This window comes from Zootoca vivipara, chromosome 7 (assembly GCF_965207765.1).
Source record: "Zootoca vivipara chromosome 7, rZooViv2.hap1.1, whole genome shotgun sequence".
Taxonomy (NCBI): Eukaryota; Metazoa; Chordata; class Lepidosauria; order Squamata; family Lacertidae; genus Zootoca; species Zootoca vivipara.
Window position 1 is genome coordinate 38,653,189 of NC_142590.1, and position 22,461 is coordinate 38,675,649.

Consider the following 22,461-nt stretch of genomic DNA (forward strand, 5'->3'; position numbering starts at 1 on the left):
GGAGGAAGCAAAATTAGCTAAATTTTCCCATACTATATGTTTTGCTTTTTGGAGGATATATTTTCCTGTGGTGTCTGTTTCCAGCATAACTGTGTGACGAAATGAGTTTATTTGAATTACCTGTGTATCCTACATAACTGCCTACACCTTGGCAATACCTGTGTACTCTGTAGTACGACAATGAAAAGGGCATGTCGGATGTTTTAAGTTACTGTACCAATAAGAGGCTGAATAGGGGGCAGTTCTTAGGATTGTTTATTAGAGAGCTATTATGAGCCATTGTCTGTCAACCTTATCACCCATCTGAAATGCAGAGTTCATGATACACAACGGTTATAATTCCCACTCCATTCTGCTATGTGGGCATATAAATGGCAGCTAGCATTACATCATCATAAGTTACTTGGCTGCAGCTTTTTCTATCCATATGGGGATATAGACATTGCAGGGTTGTAGTAAGCCACATTTTCAATATTTGCCTCCCAGCTCCCATAGCATGTATGTACATAATATCTTGCAACCTCCCCTTTCCTTGTCCATCAGCAATGCAGGGCCTATAGCATTGAACAGTTTGTTTTTAGACGCAATTTTAGAAATGCTTTTTCACATATAAGAAGGCCAGTGTTTGGAAAAGCTAGAAATTGTTTCTTTGTGTCTATAGTCTGTTTTTGTTTTGTTTTTTTGCAACAAAAAAGTCTTGACTTTCTCCATGAGCAACTGTCACGTTAGCACTCTAATGAGAGAGAGAGTTGCAGTGTCAAAAATTACCAGCAAATCTGGTCTGCAGACAAAGGAACTGTCAGCTCAGCCTAGTGTTTCTTCTGCCTGCACTTTCCCCCAGAGAAGTTAATGGCTGCTAAATGGCTTCTACAAAGCAGAAACATGCCTGCCATTCTCCTAAAGACAGGAAGGTGCAACATACTGGAAGCGCTGCACGAGTACAGACAGAAACCAGAATAACAGGTGGTTATTATTATTTAAAATCAACTGTATTTAGGCATTTTCTTGTTTTTCAAAAAGCTAAACTAAAAGGCCCATCACTTCCTTCCCTGTCACACTTGCTGCTTATTTTCCCACCCCCAAACATAATATGAGAGAAAATAAGAGGGGGTGGGGGGAGGAAATAGTTGGAGTATGGCAGGTGTTATCAACCATTTTGGGCCAGGGGCATATTTTGAATCTTGAGGGCGGGCTGTGGGTGCCAGTCACAAAATGGCTGCCATGGAAGTGTGGCAGAACACAAAATGGCTGCCATAGGAGCATAGCACAACAGAAGAATAGAAAGACGGGACCAGGGAGACTTTAAGCCTGTTTCTACAGATCAGGGGCACCGAGCCAGTCATGATACCCCAAAACAGCCTTTTGTGTCATTGCTTCCAAAGTCATGCAAAAGCCTTTGGAGACTCAACTAGGGCCGTCTTAAGCATGCCTGGCGCCCTGGCGCGACGGATCCCTCTGGCGCCCCCCGCCCCGTTTCCCGGCGCGGCAGGCGGGCGGGTGGAAGCGGCGCGGAGCACAGCTGCCCCCTGGAGGGCCGGCACCCTGCGCCATCCAGCCTGGCCGCCCCCTGTTGCGCCGCCCCTGCGCGCGGCGGAGGCGGCCCCAGGCCCGTGCGCCTCCGGAGAGCGGCCTGAACAGCTGAGAGGTGCGCCTAGGGGTGCATCCGGCGCACCTGGGGCGGCCTCCGCCGCACCTCTCAGCGGGCGCAGCAGGCGCAGCGGCGGGCGCCCCCTGGTGGCCTGGCGCCCTGCGCCACCGGAGTGCTCACTGGAAGGACAGATCCTGAAGCTGAGGCTCCAATACTTTGGCCACCTCATGAGAAAAAAAGACTCCCTGGAAAAGACCCTGATGTTGGGAAAGATGCAGGGCACAAGGAGAAGGAGACAATAGAGGACGAGATGGTTGGACAGTGTTCTCGAAGCTACGAACATGAGTCTGACCAAACTGCGGGAGGCAGTGCAAGACAGGAGTGCCTGGCGTGCTATAGCCCATGGGGTCACGAAGAGTCGGACACGACTAAACGACTAAACAACAACAACAACAAGCCCCATTACACCCATTGGAACGTCCCCTCCCTCTTCTTTCCTCTCCCTGTGGCAGTTAGACAAAGGCAGCCAAAAATCAGAGGGGGAAGCATCAGTATTTCATTTGCTATTTTAGAATGCACCAAAGCAGCAGCAATGGAACACAGTTGTTGTTTTTTAAGAGAAATTCAACAAGTGCAAGAGACAATTGTACTAAAACATGAGCTACCATTTACTGCATTTACTATCTTCACCTGTGTCAAAAAGGGAAATGAGCAACTGATTCTTAAAACCCTGCTGAAGGATTTCATAATAGCAACCTGTGTTTGTTATTCTGAATATATTCCCATAAAGGAATTCAGGGAATAGGAGGAAATAGCTAAGCAGAGACTGGCTTCTTCTTCTTCTTCTTTCCTTTGAGGAGGGTTCCTACTTCATGGTATCAGTTTAAATGGAAACATATCTTTGCAAGATGGTTTGCATTCCTAATAAAAGATATTTGGTTAAAGCTCACTATATTTTATAAATTGACCTGATCAGAAGTAATCGCCTGAGTTCAATAAGGGTTGCTCCCAGATAAATTATGCAAAGAATTATGAGCCTAATCAATAGAACTTTATGTGGTGTGTGTGTCTAATGGATTAACACAGTTGCTTGCATTTTTTGTGGGATAACCAACCTCATATAACCAGCATTCTTAAGTCAAATTAATGCACAGAAGGCTTAATACCATAGAGTAAGCTGTCCTGCCAGGCTTAGCTCACCTTGGGAGGGACTAGTAATCAAGCCTTGATTCCCCTTCCAGTCTACTTAAGAAGCTCAGCTTGTGAGGAGGCTAAGATGATTGCTCCAGCTTAGTCACATTGCTCTCACAAGCCATTCTTGTGTTATTGGTGCAATAATTTAGGAACTTTCTCCAATCTGACTAAGCCAGTTTTTGCTGCCTGTACAACTTTTCTGACTAATGTATGGAGAAGTACATGGACCTAACCTTTGAAGAATTTGTAAGTAAACCAATTTTTTATTTATCAAATGTGGGTTTTTTTCCTATGCTGAGGGAAGTGGGGAGTTTTAGAACTTACAAGGGTATATTTTAAAGGTCTAACAGTCTATATCTCCATGCTTTACTTTGCTGCATATTTTGTGATTTTAAATCTCTGCTGGGGTTCTCTCACCAAAGAGTACTTGCTCCAAACTTGGATTTATCCTGGAGACACCTTGTTTGGTTGTCCTAGGGGATTTTAACATCCATGCCAACACGACCTTACAAGGGGCCACTCGGGACTTTGTGGAAAGCATGGCCTCCATGGGGCTGTCCCTTAATAAGTCTGGCCCAACTCATACCTGCAGACATGCCTTAGACCTGGTGTTCACCTCTATGGATGTTGGTGATCTGGCATTAAGTAAAAGCGAAACTAAAGAAGTGCCATGGTCAGATCACTTCCTGGTGCAACTGGACTTCTCCGTAACCCTTCCCCTCTGCAGAGAGGTGGGACCGATTTGGATGGTCTGCCCTGCCACTTAATGGATCCAAATGGTTTCCAGAGATTGGTAAGGGATGTTTTATCCCATGTTCATGGCCTTTCAGATGATTCCCTGGTGGCCTGCTGGAATGTGGAGTTAACCAGGGCTATTGACTGACTGGCTCTGAAGCGCCCTCTCTGATTGCATGGCGCCCGGACAGCCCCGTGGTTTTCCACAGCTATGAGGGCAATGAAAGAATCACTGAGATGGCTAGAGTGCCGGTGGTGGATAACTCATTCTGAATCTGACGGGACATAGGTTAGAGCTCAATGTCGAGCCTACCAAGTGGCGATAGCGATGGTGAAGAAGACATTCTTCACTGCCTCTATTGCATCTGCAGAAAACAGCAGCAGGAGACTCTTTCAGGTGGTTCGCAATTTAGTGGAACCACCTGCTCCATCAGGGCCCAGTACAGGCCACATGATCTCCTGCAATGATTTTGCAAAGTTTTTTGCCGATAAAATCGCTCAGATTCAGGAAGAGGTAGACTCCACCGTGGGAGCAGGGCCGGGGCGAGAGAGTGCTAGAGTCCTGTCTAATCAAGTTGTGTGGGATCGGTTCCAACCTGTTACCTCCGAGGATGTGGACAGGCTGCTTGGACGAGTGAAACCAACTCCTTCATCCTTGCCCATCCTAGCTTATAAAAGCTAGCCGTGAAGGGCTGGGCTCTGTGGGGTGGTGAATGTTTCTCTCTGTAAGGGAGCCTTCCCAGACCTGCAGAAAGAGGCAGTTATTAAACCGCTTCTTAAAAAAAACATCTTTAGATGCGGCCAATATGGCCAACTATTGCCCAGTCTCAAATCTTCCATTCTTAGGCAAGGTGATTGAGCGAATGGTTGCTGAACAACTCCAAGCATGCCTGGATTGGCCTCATCATGGGACTACTGAAACTGCCTTGGTCGCACTGGTCAATGATCTCCAGCGGGCTAGGGACAAAGGTGGGAACTGTTTCCTAGTTCTGCTGGATCTCTCAGCAGCTTTTGATACCATCAACCACAACGCCCTTCTGGGAGCTGGGGGCACTGTTATACAGTGGTTCCACTCCTTCTTCCTGGGCCATGTTCAGAAAGTGGTGATGGGGGATGAGTGTTCAGACCCCTGGGCTCTCACTTGTGGGATGCCTCAGGGTTCTGTCCTCTCCCCCATGCTTTTCAACATCTACATGCAGCCGCTGGGAGAGATCATCAGGGGGTTTGGGCTGGGTGTTCATCAATATGAGGATGATACCCAGCTCTACCTCTCTTTCAAATCAGAACCAGTGAAGGCGGTGAAGGTCCTGTGTGAATGTGTGGAGGCGGTTGGAGAATGGATGGCGGCTAACAGATTGAGGTTGAATCCTGACAAGACAGAAGTACTGTTTTTGGGGGGCAGGTATGGATGACTTCCTAGTCCTGAATGGGGTAACTGTGCCCCTGAAGGACCAGGAGCACAGTCTGGGAGTCATTTTGGACTCGCAGCTGTCCATGGAGGCACAGGTCAATTCTGTGTCCAGGGCAGCTGTCTATCAGCTCCATCTGGTACTCAGGCTAGTTATCTCTCGCTTGGACTACTGCAATGCACTCTACGTGGGGCTACCTTTGAAGGTGACCCAGAAACTGCAATTAATCCAGAATGTGGCAGCTAGACTGGTGACTGGGAGTGGCCACCGATATCACATAACACTTTGAAATACCTACATTGGCTCCCAGTACGTTTCTGAGCACAATTCAAAGTGTTGGTGCTGACCTTTAAAGCCCTAAACGGCCTCGGCCCAGTATATCTGAAGGAGCGTCTCCACCCCTATTGCCCAGACACTGTCCAGCACCGAGGGCCTTCTGGTGGTTCCCTCACTGCGAGAAGCCAAGTTACCAGGAACAAGGCAGAGGGACTTCTTGGTAGTGGCACCCGCCCTATGGAATGCCCTCCCAACAGATGTCAAAGAGAACAACAACTAGCAGACTTTTAGAAGATATCTGAAGGCAGCCCTGTTTAGGGAAGCTTTTAATATTTTGTTGGAAGCCACCCATAGTGGCTGGGGAAGCCCAGCCAGATGGGCGGGTTATAAATAATTTTTCTTTATCATCATCATCATCATCATTATTATCTTGGCATACTTTAATTTTTTCCCCTTTTACACCAACATTTTAGACTCCCCTTTAGGATATTTCTATGGGGACTGTCCTGATGAGCTTCTGTACTTCATTTTTTTCCAGTACACCACTAGAATCCTGTAAAGAATACTGTAAAATGGAACAAGGTCTGATTAACTTGTCCCAGCATGTCAGCCAGAAGGTGGCAGTAGAAGGGAAGCTTTGAGAAAAGTGAATCTGGTGCATAAAATCTTAGAAATGAATTAAAACGAGGCTTCTCAGGAGCCACCTGTCCAGCCCATAAATCCTGGATCCGACTTTATTTTCATTCATCTGGTCTGCATGCATACTACACTTGTGTTATGCTTGTGGTATAGAAATGGAACAATGTTTGGACAGTGGTAGCTTGTGCTCATTGGGGCTGGTGGGGCAGAAGGCAGGAAGACCAAGGCAGGAACCAGAGGCAATGACAATAGAGCTGCCTTCTGGCTGGTTGTAAGTAAGAAGGCGCGCAGGTGGGGCCTGGCTGATGGCAGACTGAGGTTGGCTGGAGCAGTGCCCCATATGGCCTAGTGGACCAATGTCTGCTGCGTTTGGGTGACAGCTTTGGAAAGAATGTAGTCTTTAGAATGTCAAGCTCCCATAGCAAGTGCGTGTTCATAAATTTATTGATAACATGATCACTATATTGATTACATGATGATTCTAACAATATAAGTTGCAAATAAAAATGATCAGACCATGTTGTAAACAGGGTGGAATTACTGGATCTGTGATGGACGCTACTTTCATCCATGGCAATGAGGTGCTGCTTGAATATTAAGATGCCAATTCTATGCAAACTACAACAGGGAGTAAAGAAACTGCATAAAAATTGTCAAATAAGCCACGCAGACTGTTGATTGATGGTTTAATTGCACATTGTCCCTGAGATTGCACCTCTCCACCTGGACAAGGAGATTCCTCAGTCACAAGAAGGCCTTTGGGCCTCTCCAAGTGTCCTTTTTATTGTGCGTTCAGGAGAATTTGTGCTTACGGTGGTATCGGTACAGTCGCTTCATTCCAATACCATTCATGCTTGAAAAAGTTTTGGTGTAAACATACAGCTAGGTTTTCAATCAGTGCATAGCTTCTTGCTGAAGTCATGTAACTTTTCATCCCATGGTGTGGGTGTGGGTGGGTGTTCCACCTTCGTTGTGCTGTAGCTCAAGTGCACCCCACTCCAGATGGCTATAATTCGGTATCAATTCAGTAACATTGGGGGAGCATTGCAGAATGAAGCAGAATGAAATTTGGACGCTCCAGTATGAATCTCCCCTCTAATGCACTGTTAACTGCATCAATGACATGTTGTAGAATACAGCCACGAAAAACACAGCACACCACCAGTTTGGTGGTTTCCCTTTGTTTTTAATCCTAGGATGAGCTGTGGGCTTGGGGAAACTGCACACTACAGGCAGTCTCAGTCTGGCAGGACAATGGAATAATCGCTTGGCCACTTGACATTGCACACTGACCTTTCCTGCCTGCCACATATAGAACAGTTTGTTTGATCATGTGAACTGTCTCCAAGGCGTTCATTCAAAAGTTTAACCTTAACAAAAACTGTTGTGCCCCGAACCAAACTACTGGCCAATTTTCTTCTCTGCTTAGCGAGAGGCCACCAAGCTGGGGTGCGGTCACCTCTGGTTCTTATTGGAAAGAAGGAGATTGACAGCAGCAGCCCACTGGGGCTTAGAGAAAGGAAACACAAACTCGTGCGGCAGGAACACCTCCTTTGTAGCCATCGCACATGCCTGCCGTCTGAATCGGCTTGAACCTGGTTGTCATGGTTTTCACTAGGCAAAGCAAGAGAGCACCATGAGGATTTGGCCCAGCATACACAGTGTATACCCAACCCTGTCTTGGGATATGTAAAGCAAGCACAGTACTTAAGGGCTTTAGTGGGATTTGCAGAGGTATGTCTCAGGTCTCCTGTATCTACAGTGGGATGAGTTCAATTGTTATGAGATCCTGAACCCCTTGCATTTACCTGTGTGTGTGTGTGTGTGTGTGTGTGTGTGTGTGTGTGTGTGTGTGTGGCTAATGCTGTAATTTTAACAGAAGCTTTCCAGATGAATATCTTCTCTTAATCTAGTAAGGTCAGGAAAGCTTAGAAGTGATAATGTCAGTATTATTTCAAACCTGTTAATTTAAAACCAGCAGGCATAGTCTTTCTTTCTTCCTCCTGGGGTTTGGGGGGGTGGGCTAATGTGATCCAGCATTTGTATGCGCTGATCTGAAGAGGGAGGGCCCATCTTTATGTAATCTCAGAGCAGTTGCCTTCACACACATGGCATTAATATAACAAATTCTTGGAGGGAAGGTTCCCCACCCCCCACCCCCGGCACATATAAAGTAGATGGACTTTGGCCTCAAAATATTGCCATGCTGGATTTTTCATATGAGCACAACCTCGGAGAACTTCAGTAAAATTATTTCTGAGCTAGAGAGATCATCACCAGTGTTATTTCCCCCCCCCCAGTAGAAAACCTTCTATAGCTATTGCAGATACTTAGCCTGTTATTCCACGATGCTGATCTTTGATTACCAGGAGGTAAATCCTGCAAGGAACACAGAACTATTTCTTTTTTAAGAATAATTATTTTTAAGGCAGTGCCAGAAGAAAAACAAGACCAGGAAGGTGTGTTAAAAAAGCAATTCTTCAAGAAAGTACCAGCTTGTTTAAAAGAAACACCTGCAAGACAGCGAAACATCATTAGATGGAATCTCCTCCAAGACAGTAGCACGGTATCACATGCGACTTGTCCAAGGCAATAATTATTAAAGTGAAAAAACCCACAAGTTATTAAGAGAATCCCTTCAAGGCAACAGTGGATTATTGGAAGGAAACTTCTTCAGAGCTGTTCTGGATTTTCTAAAAGGAGGAAAAGAACACCACTTACTGAATTAAGATCCCTTCGTCCCGATTTCTGTTTTCGGGGGCCAAGGCTTCTGGCTGGAGTTTAAACATTCTGAATTCCCTCTTCACCTTCATTTACTCTCTCATCCTGTTTTTGGAAGGAAACTGCAATTGTATAGGGGAAACTGCCAAGGAGCTGGCGCACTTAAAGAACATGACAGCTTCCAGCATGAAGTGTCCTTCCACTGGAAGAAAAGGAGTTGTCATTGCTGTGATCTGTGCCATGGCAGTGATTTGCATAGCTCTCACTGTAACCCTGACAGTCAACAGGAAATCCCCACAAGGTACTAAGCAAGAAGACCAGGGTTTGCTGGAGGTGGGGCCCCGTGAATGTCACATAAATGCTGTGATTGCTGGGTTAGAATTCATATTGCATTTGTCATCTATACGTTGGCAGGACAGGCTCTCTGTTGCAGCTATAAGAATAGAATTGTAGAGTTGGAAGGGAATCGAAGGGCCATCTAGTCCAACTAGATTGCAACTGCTTTTGGCTTAGGTTGATGCACAAGTATGCTAGCTCCCCGTTTTGCTGAACTCTTCCTCAGGCGGAAGGTTCTGTGGTAAAATTCTATGGTAAAATGTGAATGCTTACTTATTTTGAGCCCGGTTGGTTCAATGAAATATATTACTTTAGGTCTTTTAGCCTCACAGGACATTTCTGGGGCTGATTTCATGAAATCGGTATATGCAGGAGGTGGCTGCGTAGTGGGAAGGTGGGCAAACTCAGTTTTGTTTTCCCTAAGATGTGCACAGCCTCAACCCAACCCCTGTGAAACTCCTTATAACCTTGCCTGATACCTTCCCTGGACTATAGTAGAAAGCTCAGTGGCAGAACATCCGTGCCCCAGTTTCAGTCCCTGTGTAGGGCTGGAAATGTTTCTTGTCCGAAGCCCTGCCAGTCAGTGTAGACCAGTGGTTCCCAACAGGTGGTCTGCGGACCCCCAGGGGTCTGCGAGCTATGCCAGAGGGGTCCGCAAGATGCTAATATATATATTAAATATATTTCGTATGATAACAGATTTTTTGTTTTGGCCGCTTCCTGCATGAGCAGAGTCTAGCGCAAAACTAGAATTAGATAGAGGCAGTAGTTCTGCTGTATGCCGTTAGGTGGCGCTTTACAAACACTACTGTTTTGCAAAGAGGCAGCGCGCGCATTCTACTAACGCTCACCTCCCCAAGATGCTTTGCGCGCGTCGGCTTCATTTGTGCGCTACTGCGCAGGTACCCTGTCTTCTCCATTCCCCTCCCCCCTCCCTGGCGCACGCTGCCTCTTTGCAAAACAGTAGTGTTTGTAAACAAACCGTTGTTTTTCGCGGAAGCTACAGTTCACGTAGTTAAAAATGGACCGTTGGTTAAAAAGTGGTTCATCTCATTAAGAACTGAAAATTAAAACTCACTGTATACTGATGGAGTACTCTGTTGTAACTGTAAAAAACGTATAAATATAAAATATAAAAAGACTCTTAATTTGGCTCTCACTTTTTAATTTTAGGATTAGGAATTAATGGGGGTCCTTGTCACAATAGCGGCTCGATGAGGGGTCCTCGAGAAAATTTTGTTGGGAACCCCTTGTGTAGACAACACAGAGCTAGATGGATCAATGGTCTGACTCTGTATCAAGCAGTTTCTTAAGTTATAACACTCCACAGGTTGAGCGTCTTTCTTCTTCAGTATTTGGAATTTGCACGGCATTTTGATTAGGGATCTTTGCCCTTTTGGGGTGGGGTGGGGTGGGGTGGGTAAGATGTAAGCATTTCTACATAGCAAGGAAGAGTGAAGCCAAGAGCTCGTAAGCCCCCGGAGGGAAAGCCAAGATGTGAACTGGAACATAAGACCCCTCCTCGCAGGATTTGGATACCTAATGCTAAACCAGTCAATCAATCAAATGTTTATTACAGTCAACTGACCATTAGGCAAAGTACAAAATACAAAATAATTCAAAATCACAACCTCAGCAGAACTGATTATGAATTATTAAAGGTGACAGGTTAGTAAAATACCGTAACAATCGCAGAAAGTCTGAGAGATATTACAATCTTCAGATATATTACCACCACCACCACCCCTCAAGGAAGATACTCAAAAGATTCTCTAAGGTTTGACCAGAAATCCACCTGTTAATAGGATAAATTATGCTTCCTCAAACTCCTTGATAAATGTATAGTAAAAAGGTCACACGAGAGACCGTTTCAGGCTTTAACTGGTTGAAAGGACAATTCCTATCCTTGAAAATAACTTTGGCAAATCTGATGTCTAGTTTCATGGAGGATAAAATGTTAAAACCTGTCAACAAAACTGTTGTTGCATATTGTTGGAAAATTTAGATAGGCATAGATTTGTTGGACCGATTCAGGCCCTACTGTTAAATGTCATCTTGTTATCAGTCATATACTTATTCAGAAAGGAAATGTTGATCCCTCCCTTCTTGAAATGAATGAAATATGGTATGTTCCTTCAACACCAAAGATATGCACTAACTGGGTCTAAATACCAAGAATGACACAGGAAGTTGCATAAAGCTTTTATTTTGTGTGGGGGTTTAGTTTTTATTGGGCGTAACCAGTGCTTTTTTTCTGGGGGGGATGCAGAGGTACACATACCCCTAAACATTTTGTGAATCTTTGTAATTTTGTCCATTTACTGTACAGTGATCCCTCGACTTACGAATTACTCAACATCCGAAGTTTTCGACTTACGAACAGGACAAATGGCCGCACGCTTACGAATTTTTCTACATCCGAACGAAAACCATTGGCGGTTTTAAATGCGGTTTCCTCGACGTACGAATTTTTCCAAATATTTTTTCCTATGGGAATCTGCTTTTCGACTTACGAAATTTTTGACCTACAAGTGTGCATTTGGAACGAATTAAGTTCATAACTCAAGGGACCACTGTATTTATTTTCCCCGATTTGAACTATAAAGTGGTGGTTTTCTTGAACCAAAATGAGAGTATCCCTAAACATTTTGTAAGAGAAAAAAGCACTGGGAGTAACCCATGTTTATTTGTGTTCAATTTCCTGTTTAGATTCTCAAGCCTTCAGTACAGGTGGAGATATGTTGGATTATCTGTTCAATCTGAGGAGAATAGACCGGAAAGATGGCTTGCTGGTCAGCTGGTACCATGCTGCAAACCGGAAGAGTGAAATGGAAGAGGCATTAAAGAGTAAGGCGCCGTTTTCTTCTCCTGGGTTAAATCATGCCTAGCTAAAACTACCATAGTAGGGTACAAGTGCACCAGCTTGCCCCTTCGATTGTGGGGGGTTGGTGCTTTGTGAAGTGTGCATACTGTGAGCACACTGTGCGATGTGCTGATGTCACTGACTTTGGCAGTGTTTGTTGGGAAGCAGGTGGTGGTGGCTAAAGAGGTACATTTGGACTGCACATTGTGAAGGTGCTTCCACGCCGACTACTCTACAGTTGTCAGACATCATTATTTCTTTACCAGACTTACGGAAATATTGTTCTCATTTGTTGCAAGTGTTGTTCTGTACAGTTCCCAAGGAACAAACTTTCCTTTCAAGTACTGTATGTACCACCATAGTAGCAGGGAAGATGATGGCTTGAGTTTCAAGTCCAGCTGAGGATTTTCCCTCTCTCGAATAATGCTTTTCACAGATACATCAGTGCTATGAATTCAGAGTAAGTCTGTATTCAACCACCCACATGGGGGTATATAGACTTGCTAATGGGTGTAAGAACTTGTCAATATCCCTCAACTGACAGAAAAACAGCTGCAGTTTATTTCTCATTTTATGTGGTTGAGGGGCAAGTGACAGAAGTTAACTTTAAGGGGCTCACTCTAGGTTCAAAACTGCATTTTAATACATGCTTTCCCAATTTTTCTTTTTTCTTTTTTTAAGGTGGGTTAACCACCATGAATTAAAAGTTCTGCTAAACTTTAACATATTAACTACACCATTCCTTACAGTTAATCAAGGCAGATAAATCTGTAATGATAAGGGGGATAGGATGGCTCACATTGTAGCGATAAGAATGAGCAATTGATTCTAGTTGTGTGAGATAAGACAACTCCATCAACATGGAATGCTACGGTTTCCTACTGCGTTCTGTCTGAAGGGGCTTATCACCTTGTGATAATGAAACTAGAGGAATGGGCAGAAAGCTCCAGGCTGATGTAGAAGTCTTCCACTTCCATTATCAGCTCAGGCACAACTTACATCAGACATCTTATCTGAAAAAAATCAAGTATTTCATTGGGCCTTGGGAATCCTTCTTGAGGAAGGAACTGGAAGAGAGAGGTTTCCACTGAGTTATCTATTAGTCAGCAAGAGGAATCAAAAGAATGTGGCATAAAATTGGAGGGCCTCTGCACTTTCAGGAACACTGCTGTCCTGGTGATCAGAAACCAAATATATATTTATTTCAGTAGGAATTTAATATGCTGAGTGTTGGGTGTATTATTCTATTTCTTTGCGGTGTGAACCCAATTAGTTTCTCCTTTTCTTCAGATAGCACTTTGTATATTGTTTAACTTGGAGGAAACAGAAGCCCTTCCCGATGTTCTTTGACTCCCAACTCCCTTCAACCCCAGCCAACATGGCAAATGGTTTGGGAGGATGGAAGATGTGGTCCAACAACTAAAGGCTCCCCAACTAAGCTTTAAAATAAAAAGTTGATATTTATACATACATACATACATACATACATACATACATACATACATACATACTGTATATTCCGGCATATAAGACGACTGGGCATATAAGACAACCCCCAGCTTTTCCAGTTAAAATATAGAGTTTGGGATATACTTGCTGTATAAGAAATACGACCCGGCATATAAGACGACCTCCGACTTTTGAGAAGATTTTCCTGGGTTAAAAAGTAGTCTTATGCGCAGGAATATACAGTACCGGTACGTACATACCCCACCTTTTCCCCTGACAGGGACTTAAGGCAGCTTACAGATAGAGAATTATAACCTCTAAAAACACACACACAAAATCTATTAAAACTGTACAAATAATAAAATAATGTATCCAGTGAGAAATTAAACTCTTTTGATTGCTCTATCCTGGTGTCTGATTGGCCTCACTCAGCTGGCAATGAACTCTGGGTGGATATTTTTCTCATAACACCATGGAAATGTCTCATTCAAATTAAACCCTCCTTGCAATGGGAACAGTACCTCAAGGACTGCCTCTCCCCACATAAACTGACCTGAATCCTGCAATCATCACCTGACACCCTTCTTTGTGTGACCCCACTCTATGGGAAGTTTGGAGGATGCAGTGCTATTTTACTAGAATAAGAGGTGCTGGAACTCACCATGAGTGTCTCCCTTGTTATCTTATAATGACGCCCGCCTGAGAGGTGCCGGAACTGAGTTCTGGCGAGCTCTGGCTGAAAAAAATGCCCTGGGGAAAATATGAGAATGGGCCTTTTTGGTGGTGGCCTCCTGCTTCTGGAATGCTTTCCCCAAGTAGGCACAAGCTTTAGGCAGCAGACAAAAGGTTTTTTCTTTGCTCTGGGGCTTTCAGCCCTTAATTTCATTTTGGCCTTTTTAATGTGGCTAGGACCTAAAGTCCTGTCTTTTATTCATATAGGTAAGTTTTTAGAGGGGTGGTGGTGGTTTTGTTTTTAACTGGTTTTAATGTAAATCACTTTGAGTTACTCCATAAGAAAAGCAACTAGCAACAGCAATAAATAAATAATATTAATAATAAATGCACTATAAACAAATCTTTTTGGTTTATAAAATTGTCTGTTCTGTATTGTTCTGTATTTGCTGCAATTATTACCTTAAAAAAAGAGGAAAGAGAAGCACGGCAAACTGTTTAAATACAGTGCTTTTTCCACAGTTGACTCTGAATGCATCTAGAAGCAAGCCTTTAGACCTTGTTCCAATTCCAGACCCTAAAATCTGAAATGGTGCCTCTGTGTGAAAGCTGCCCACACCAAACTCCCACCATATGCAAATAGACTGTGCATAGAACTTTCTTCACTACTCTCTCTCTCTCTCTCTCTCTCTCTCTCTCTCTCTCTCTCTGTGTGTGTGTGTGTGTGTGTGTGTACGTTCGTACAGGTGATGTTATGGCCTTGGAAGCTGATGTCACCGTTGAAGCACACAACACACCCAATGAGACAGACACACCCATCATGGCCCATCCACCTGACATCTACAGTGATAACACTCTTCAGGAATGGCTGGAGGCAGTCCTTAAGTCATCCAATAAAGGTATGTTGGCTGAAAGGAAATGTGCCCATTGAAGTGGATAGGGAATGAAATTATAAGCTTCAAGCCAAAGGTATTGGGTTTGTTTTTACTCAAATTGGTTCCATCTGAAAGGTAAAATTTATTTGTGGTGGAGAAATTATTTTATTTAACTATATTTATTATTGTCAGCCTTCTCATCTTGCCATATGTCACATGCATGGAAATGGCCGAGACGGTGCCCATTTTTAATGTGTATTTGAGACTGTACACCAGGGTCCCCAAACTACGGCCCCCGGGCCGGATGCGGCCCAATTGGCCTCCCAATCCGGCCCGCGACGACCCCTGCCACCCGCTGCCGCTGCCTGCTCTTACGGCGCGCGGCGCGGCGGCAATCTTCAACATCGGCAAAAAATCGCCGAAAATCCTTTGTGCGCATGCGTATGGGCCTCTCCCGACCCAGAAGAGGTCATTTCCGATGCACTTCCGGGTCGGGGGAGGCCCATACGCATGCGCACAAGCGATTTTCGGCGATTTTTTTCGCCCGTGTGCGTGTGCGCATGCGCACGGGCACACACTCCCCCGCCCTCTGTCCTGCTGCGCGTGCACTCCCCTGCCCTCCGGCCCGAAGCCCGGTAAGTCTGGGGACCCCTGCTGTACACCATTAATATCTTATATCTAGTCCTTTACATTTGTGTTGAAAGCATCTTCCAGGAAGGGGGATGATGTTATGTATAAAAGAGGCCCTGGGTAGCTTCCCTGAGAGCAGTCAAAGCAAAGTAGGAATATCTGAACTGCAGAAAACGTGGAATATTTTGAGCTTGGATGTAGGAGCATAATTTATTACTGGGTGGAAACACCTCGAAAAGAACATGCATCCATCGGCCATGGTGGGAAAACAAGCAAAAGGCTTGAAATATAGAGGGCGATTTCCTTTCAAGTCTGAACAGCTTGCAATCGGGAACAGAGGTTTCATTATTTATTTAATTTATAGCTTGCATTTTGTTTACCCCACTTCCTCGTCAATAATGAAGCAACTTACAGGTCACTTCCAGATGGAAACTTGTTGAGCAGTTGTCCTGATTTGTTTTCACAAAACTTGTGCAGAAGTCTTATGCTGTCACCAACACACACACCCTACCCAGTGATTATTATTATCCTACACTTTTTGTGGTCTTCTATCTGTGTGGTTTGTTTGTTTGTTTGTTTGTTTGTTTGTTTTGGAGGGGAGGGGAGTAGATTTGTTGCACCAGAGCTCTGCTTGGTCATTGCTATTTATTGTGATGCGCCCGTTTTCTTTGTAGAAGGTTAGGAAAGTGTGTTCTCAAAGGCTGCCTGCCTGACTGTGGGGAGAGATCCACACAAAGGGTGACCTCTTCATGTGTTGCCTCCATCCATCCATTCTAGAACAAAGCTGGGCTGGTTGAGTTAGGGGCACTAACTGAACCTGATGGATTTCTCAGGAGTTTCTTCCTTTCCCAATTAGCCATCAAGCTGGATTTCAAAAGCATCAAAGCTGTTGGCCCATCTCTGGATACATTAGTAAAAACCTCCTCTCAAATGAATATCGACAGACCTGTGTGGCTAAATGCAGACATTCTGAGAGGCCCAAATGTACCTATTAATATTGCAGTCAACGCAAGCCGGTGAGTCAAATGAACTTCTATTGTATTTGTATCAGGATGCATTTTCTATCCTGGGGTGGAGCATCTTATACAGAAGTACTTGTCTACAGTTATATCACACACTTAACATTCGACACATGGTAGGAGTCGAGTCGAATCAAAACCTGTGACTTTCTCCTAAGCCTCCACTTGTGTGAAGCATGTGCATACAGGGGACGCTGTGAAAAGCAGCTGGAGGAGAAGGAGACAAAGGCTGGAGAAAGAACTATGAGAGGAGGGGTGCCCTTTTCGTATCCTTGGGACCCCCTTTTATATATGAACTGTGTATTTTTGTAATATTTGCTGTCTGTTGTTGCTTTAGTTTTCTGTATACTCCTTAGAGGGCTATTTTTATGTATATTACATAAATGGTGTAAATAAATAAACTGTCCCATATAGTCAAATTCAGCCCCATATTTGCTCAAGAGGGGACACCTGTGGGCAAATGTAGCACAAGGTGTACTCAGCAGTCCCACTGCACCAAAAATGCATTGCAAGACATCAGAAAAATATGGATCAATTGCTGCAGATAGCTTGGGAACCCAATAACCCCACAACCATCTATTCTCTGCATATGTGGCATAAATTCTCCTGTGTGGCAGACCCAACTTGATCTGCAATGGAGCCAACATTTTCCATCTGAAAAGCTTCCCAATCACCCCACAGTCTGTATAGTCTTCTGCTAGCACAAGACTTCACTGAGCCAATTTTGCAACGACACAATTATTGATAAATGCCAAGTGTCTACTTGATTGTGTCAAATGGCCAAGTTGGCTTGTGCCCTGAGACCATTAATCACCACTAAGCCAAGCAGGGTTTCCTTCTAGATTTTAGACTGTGTTTTGCAGGCTAGTAGCATCTCGGCTTGTATTGGCAAAAGATGGCAGATCACAGAGAATACAAATACCTGTAATAAGGGAAGGCTTTGGGATCAGGATTATGGGATGCTGGAAGCCAGGTATGAAGGTATGAAGGTTATGATCAAGTCCCTGAGCTGCCATTCATAAACGAGAGATGCTTCCCAAATATGCTCTGAGTCTTGGCTATCCTTGTGTGAAGAGAAATTAGAATGGCTTTAGATGTCTGCAGTTGCAGCTATATTGTTATTGTTTGTCCTCAGATTCCTCTCACTCATCCAGGAGAAGTTCCCAAACTGCACCCTCTCCCCAGGATGGTCAACCCTCTATTTACCTTTCTTTCCAAACAAGACCTACACACAGAAAATGGTTGAGGACATGCATAGCCTCGTAGAGAACCTGCCTCAGCGAATCACCTTCCCTATAAGAGCTGTCATGGCAAGACCAGCCTGGCCTCATTTGAGCTGGCTTCTCAGCCAGTCTGACAGGTAAGAGATTTACAGCACACTTATTGTTTATCTCCGCTGCAACACACACAGATTAATTCAGAAATCTTGGTTTACTCGCGCACTAGAAACTTGCAAACTGTATGCAATAGATCAGATTAAAACAGAGCTGCTAATATTAGAATGAATCTACATATTCCCGGTCACAAAACATACCAACCGCCTTTCAAAAAGTGCTGTCTTGGGAACAAAGAATGCATTGCCCACAAGATACAACACTGATCTCCCTACAGTGCAGCACAAGGACACAGCCAGAATAATCACGGCAAAATGGGAGTAGGGGGAAGAGGAAGTGGTTGCTTACCACTCGGGATGCTTGAGGAATGTGATCTTTGGTGATTCTGATCCTAACAGCCCTGCTGGGTTACATCTCTTGGACTGATGTGCAGATTGGAACATTATTATCCTTCAGAGCTGCATCCCTGTAAAGTCATCCCTGTAGGCATATCCTACAGAGTCATTTCTGTAGTGAGAAATCACCTGTACTTTTGGAATGCCTTGTCAGTTGATATTAGGCAGGTGCCATGACTGTATCCTTTAGATGCCTGCTGAAAATGTTTCTCTTTTGGTGGGTCAGCTTGGGATTTGGTTACATCTGTTCTTAAATTTGTGTTAGATGTTTTAATGTCTTCAGATGTTTTTAACAGTTTTTTAATTATCACATAAGTGTTTGCTGCCCTGGACTCCTTTGGGAGGAGGAAAATAAATTTAATAAAATATATACTAATCAGACCTTTATGAATTTTGCAATACAGTACTGTTCTTGGCTCCCCATTCCCTTCTATACCATTTCCTCAAACCACAAACCCCAAAGCATACACCTCTCAGGTATCGAGTCAATTGCAGCCTAATCATGGATCTCCCACATAACGTATAGTTTGGAGCTTAGCACTGAATGATTTGCTGTTTAACATCCTTGACTACACAGCTTGCAAAAACTTCCTGTAACCCCCCAAATGACTTCTCTTCCTAGGTACAGCCTGACTCTCTGGCAAGGGAAGACTGATCCAGTTACAGTGGATGATCTCCTCTTTATCCGAAAGAATAGCCAACCTGAACAAATCTATTACGACCTTTTTGAACCTGTGTTGACTCAGTTCCGAGACTTGGCATGTGAGTATTAAATTTTACTTTTGAAAATGCACCAAGATGCAGGCAAAATTCAAGTGAGATTATGAAATATTTGCATATCATACAGGCACAGCCACACACACCCCTCTTCTAAGCAACCAAATTCACCAGGCTTGTAAATAGGCACTTGCCTAGTTTCCTGCATTGACTCATATTCTAACAACCATTTCAGACAACAAATGACTAAGGCTGGCCATGGTGATGCTGGCTAGCGTTTGTGGTAGCTGTAGGCCCTACCTGGCCAGGAAGAGAACCTGGGACCCTCTGCGTGCAAACCAGATGTTCTCCCACTGAGCCGTGACCCTTACCTACCAAGGATGGGAACCTGTGGCCCTCTAGGTGTTGTTGGACTGCAGCTCCCATCAGCCCCTGCCCATGTGGCCAATGGGCCATCCAAGAACATATGAAGGGCTTGTTTTTATAGTATAAAAGTCATTTGTGTTTGTTTTCATGAACAAACATTTCAACTCCCTGTAGTTTCAGTTGAGACTAAGCACAAAGAATCAGGGCGACCTCATCCAAGTCCCGCTCTTTGTTATACATCTGATTTGCGCTGATCCAGCAAAGTTTCAAGTTTTTTCATTTAATTCTGAGTCCAGTAACCTTTCCCCTCTTGGCTCATTGGCCAACTGAAGAGCTCCAGAATAGCTATGCCACAGCAGAGACTCACATTGGGCAAGGCTCTTCTTGCAGCTTTTTCCTGCCCAGAGTCAGATCACCAGCAGTGGTATGCTCCAGAATCTGGTTGACTTCCTTTGTTTTGCAGCTGGATTGGCAGTTTAGCGCATGGACTAGATGTTCAGGTCCAAGTGTGCTTGTTCTTGGTTCTCAGCACAACAGGAAGTTCAACGTGGCAAGCTCCTAGGCTGATACCACCAGATCAACTGATATGTTTAAACTCTGCTACTTCAGTCAATGTGTATACACAAAAAAGGAACCAATTCATAGTCCCTGCAGCAACTTCTACAACAAATAGTATCCTCAGCTTCTTGCCATCTGGACGGTGCTGCTGCATAAACAGCTTGGAAATGCCATCCTATTTGGCTGAGACAACTTTCAAATTAGTGTTAGCAGAGAAGGCAGACATGACACACAATAACTTGACAAATGAATGAAGTTGAACTAAACTCATTCTCAGACGGTGGAGGTGGACGTTCTGAGGACATGGCTGAAGCATCACCAACGGGTTTGTACATTACAAAATTCAGTAGCTTTAGAGATTTCTTTAAAATGTCCCATTTTAGCTGATAGAGAATATAAAATAGTTCAGTTTCTTGACTAAATTGTTTAGTTTCTTCTAAACCTTAACCATCACAAGTTGTGCTCAGTTCTCTTTCACACTGATTGGTTTGCATGTTTTCATCTTCTTTCTGGACCTCAAAGTACTAGGAACTAGATTTTTTGAAAAATTAATCCCAAGGTACTGAATTCTGTATTTGACCTCAGCTTCCATGCTTGCATAATGTGAATGCAGAAGCATGACATACATGTGCAGGAAAGCAAGAAAATCCTAGAAGCAGGCTGACTTTGGCAGACATCAGTGGTTCTTGGGGAACCATATCATACATTGTTACACAACTGCTACCCATACAGTGTGATCTCGTGTACAAGAAAGAGATCCACTGCAGTTCTCAGCTCTGCTGCTGAAGCATGTAAACCAATCCTTAACCAGAGTTAACAGCCTCCCTGATGTACCACCCATGTTATGGGCAGCTTCAGAACCCAGGAATATATGTATGTGCTTAACAGTGTCAGCGCTAAGCCCTGTGGAGCGTGAAATGAGAATTTAACATGCACATATATAATTATAAAATGGAGGCATGCCATCATAGCCTCCAATAGCACCTGAGCAGTTTGTGACCAACAAATGCAAACTCGGGAGCTTTTAAATTTTTAAATATTCTTTTATTGAGAGAAATGTCAATAAAGTCCCACAGCTCTGTCAAAAAGATTCAAAACCAGAACTGGCAAACTTTGCTACAAAAGAGTAAGAGAAAATACCCACCTAGTAAAACAGAAGATGAGGTACTTAGTTTATGGATCAAAGAATAGATTATTCATCCTCCTCCATTCCAAGTACCAGAAGGGCAAGTTTGAATGATTTTTACATGAGAAGGACGTCACCTCCAGGGCAAAATAATTTAATCTCCCTCAGGCTCAGACTGATGATAAAAAAACTTCCAACATTCAAGAAAGACACATTGATACTAAATAATGGTTGAAGAAAAGCTAACGTGACATGATTTAATACTGTGCTGATTTTGTGCAATGTGCACTGTAGGTAGTTAAGAATGCCCTCCACCAATTCAAAAATTAGTTTGTAGATTCTTCCAATGACGAACAATTGTTGCAATGAATTTGTTCTGAATTCTTGTGAAGCTCAATAGCTTTGGTTAAAAAGCACTTTAAAAAACGTTTCACCTCTATATGAAAAGTCATTTTTAAGCTACTGATTTTCAGTTGAAAGCTGTTCTCCCATCTAGTGTTCTAGACACAGAAACAGTCCCTTTTCAAGTTTTTCTTGACATCCCATTTCTCTGCCAATCAAATATATATACAAGGCTTCAATAGAAGCCAACACAGGTGCAATTAAGGAGATGTAAAACCCAGGACGGATCAGAACAAGTTACTTCCTAAAGTGCAAACATGATTGCTAAGTTACTGATCATTAAATTGTACTGCATAAAAACTTCATTCTGATCATAAGCCAATAAAAGTGACTTCCCTGCACAAGTGAGGGCTGTGCAATTTGTGCATTTGAATAAACCTGTTTCTTTCCTCTCCTTTTATCACATACACTGAGCTGTCATTTCAATATTTACAACAATGCTCATTGTCAGACAAAGATGACAGGACTGGTTTCTATACAACTAAAGATTCTGAAGCCCAACCGAGAGATTGTCTTTGTTTTTCTGGAGGAACTGTTCACAGGCTTGAAAGGTGGAATGGAAGCTTGAAGAGAGGCCAGCAATGTTAGTTGTAATGTAGGCCAAAACACCTGAAGTGGCCTGATGGTAATATGACACCTGGAAATAAAATAAAAAAACCCCATCAATTAGTTCCTGGGAAGGCTTCAGTTTACGGACCTCAAACTAAGAATGGGTGTCCCTCCTCAATGTAATAGTTGACAGCAATGTCAGAGGACCTTTGGCTCCTTGAACTCCGTTCTAATTCCTAACTTGCACAAGACATTGGTTTATTTAGAGGAATCCAAAGCAGCAGCTGGCTTCAAGGTACAATGGAAGGACAGCAAACAAGCAACTAGTTAGTATACATCTGTGGGGGTGTGTATCAGCTTAGAGGAGAGACACCATGTGGATTTTCTGCCATAAGCATCAGAACATCTTGAGCCATCTTTGGAGATTATTGCAAGAATCCCGGAATAGCAACCCACAAACTCAATCCAAACCATTACACCGGTGGTGCATCTCCTTTTTTTTTTTAAGGATTTGTGCCCATTTTGAATCACAAAAACCTACATACAGAAAAACCTTTGAGCTAGAAATGGGCAGATACTAAAAGCTGGTGCACACACGCAGTTCCCTG

The 22,461-nt window shown here is 43.7% G+C and overlaps 2 protein-coding genes across 11 annotated transcripts in view; one reads left to right on the forward strand and one right to left on the reverse strand.

Moving 5' to 3' along the window:
- The first annotated feature begins 8,733 nt into the window (after nucleotides 1-8,733).
- Nucleotides 8,734-19,472, forward strand: FAM151A (family with sequence similarity 151 member A). Its single transcript, XM_088674035.1, has 7 exons — nucleotides 8,734-8,863; nucleotides 11,608-11,745; nucleotides 14,629-14,781; nucleotides 16,244-16,403; nucleotides 17,542-17,766; nucleotides 18,758-18,897; nucleotides 19,399-19,472. The coding sequence occupies exons 1-7, from the start codon at nucleotides 8,734-8,736 to the stop codon at nucleotides 19,470-19,472; spliced, it is 1,020 nt and encodes a 339-aa protein (XP_088530161.1).
- A 1,326-nt stretch (nucleotides 19,473-20,798) lies between these two features.
- The window catches only part of ACOT11 (acyl-CoA thioesterase 11), a 112,588-nt gene continuing 110,925 nt past the window's right edge, over nucleotides 20,799-22,461 (reverse strand). For all 10 annotated transcript variants that reach the window (XM_088674021.1, XM_060276894.2, XM_088674022.1 and 7 more), the window contains one exon: nucleotides 20,799-21,941. In XM_088674021.1, the coding sequence (XP_088530147.1) occupies nucleotides 21,786-21,941 (156 nt within the window). In that variant the 3' untranslated portion in view covers nucleotides 20,799-21,785. The remainder of the gene's footprint in view (nucleotides 21,942-22,461) is intronic.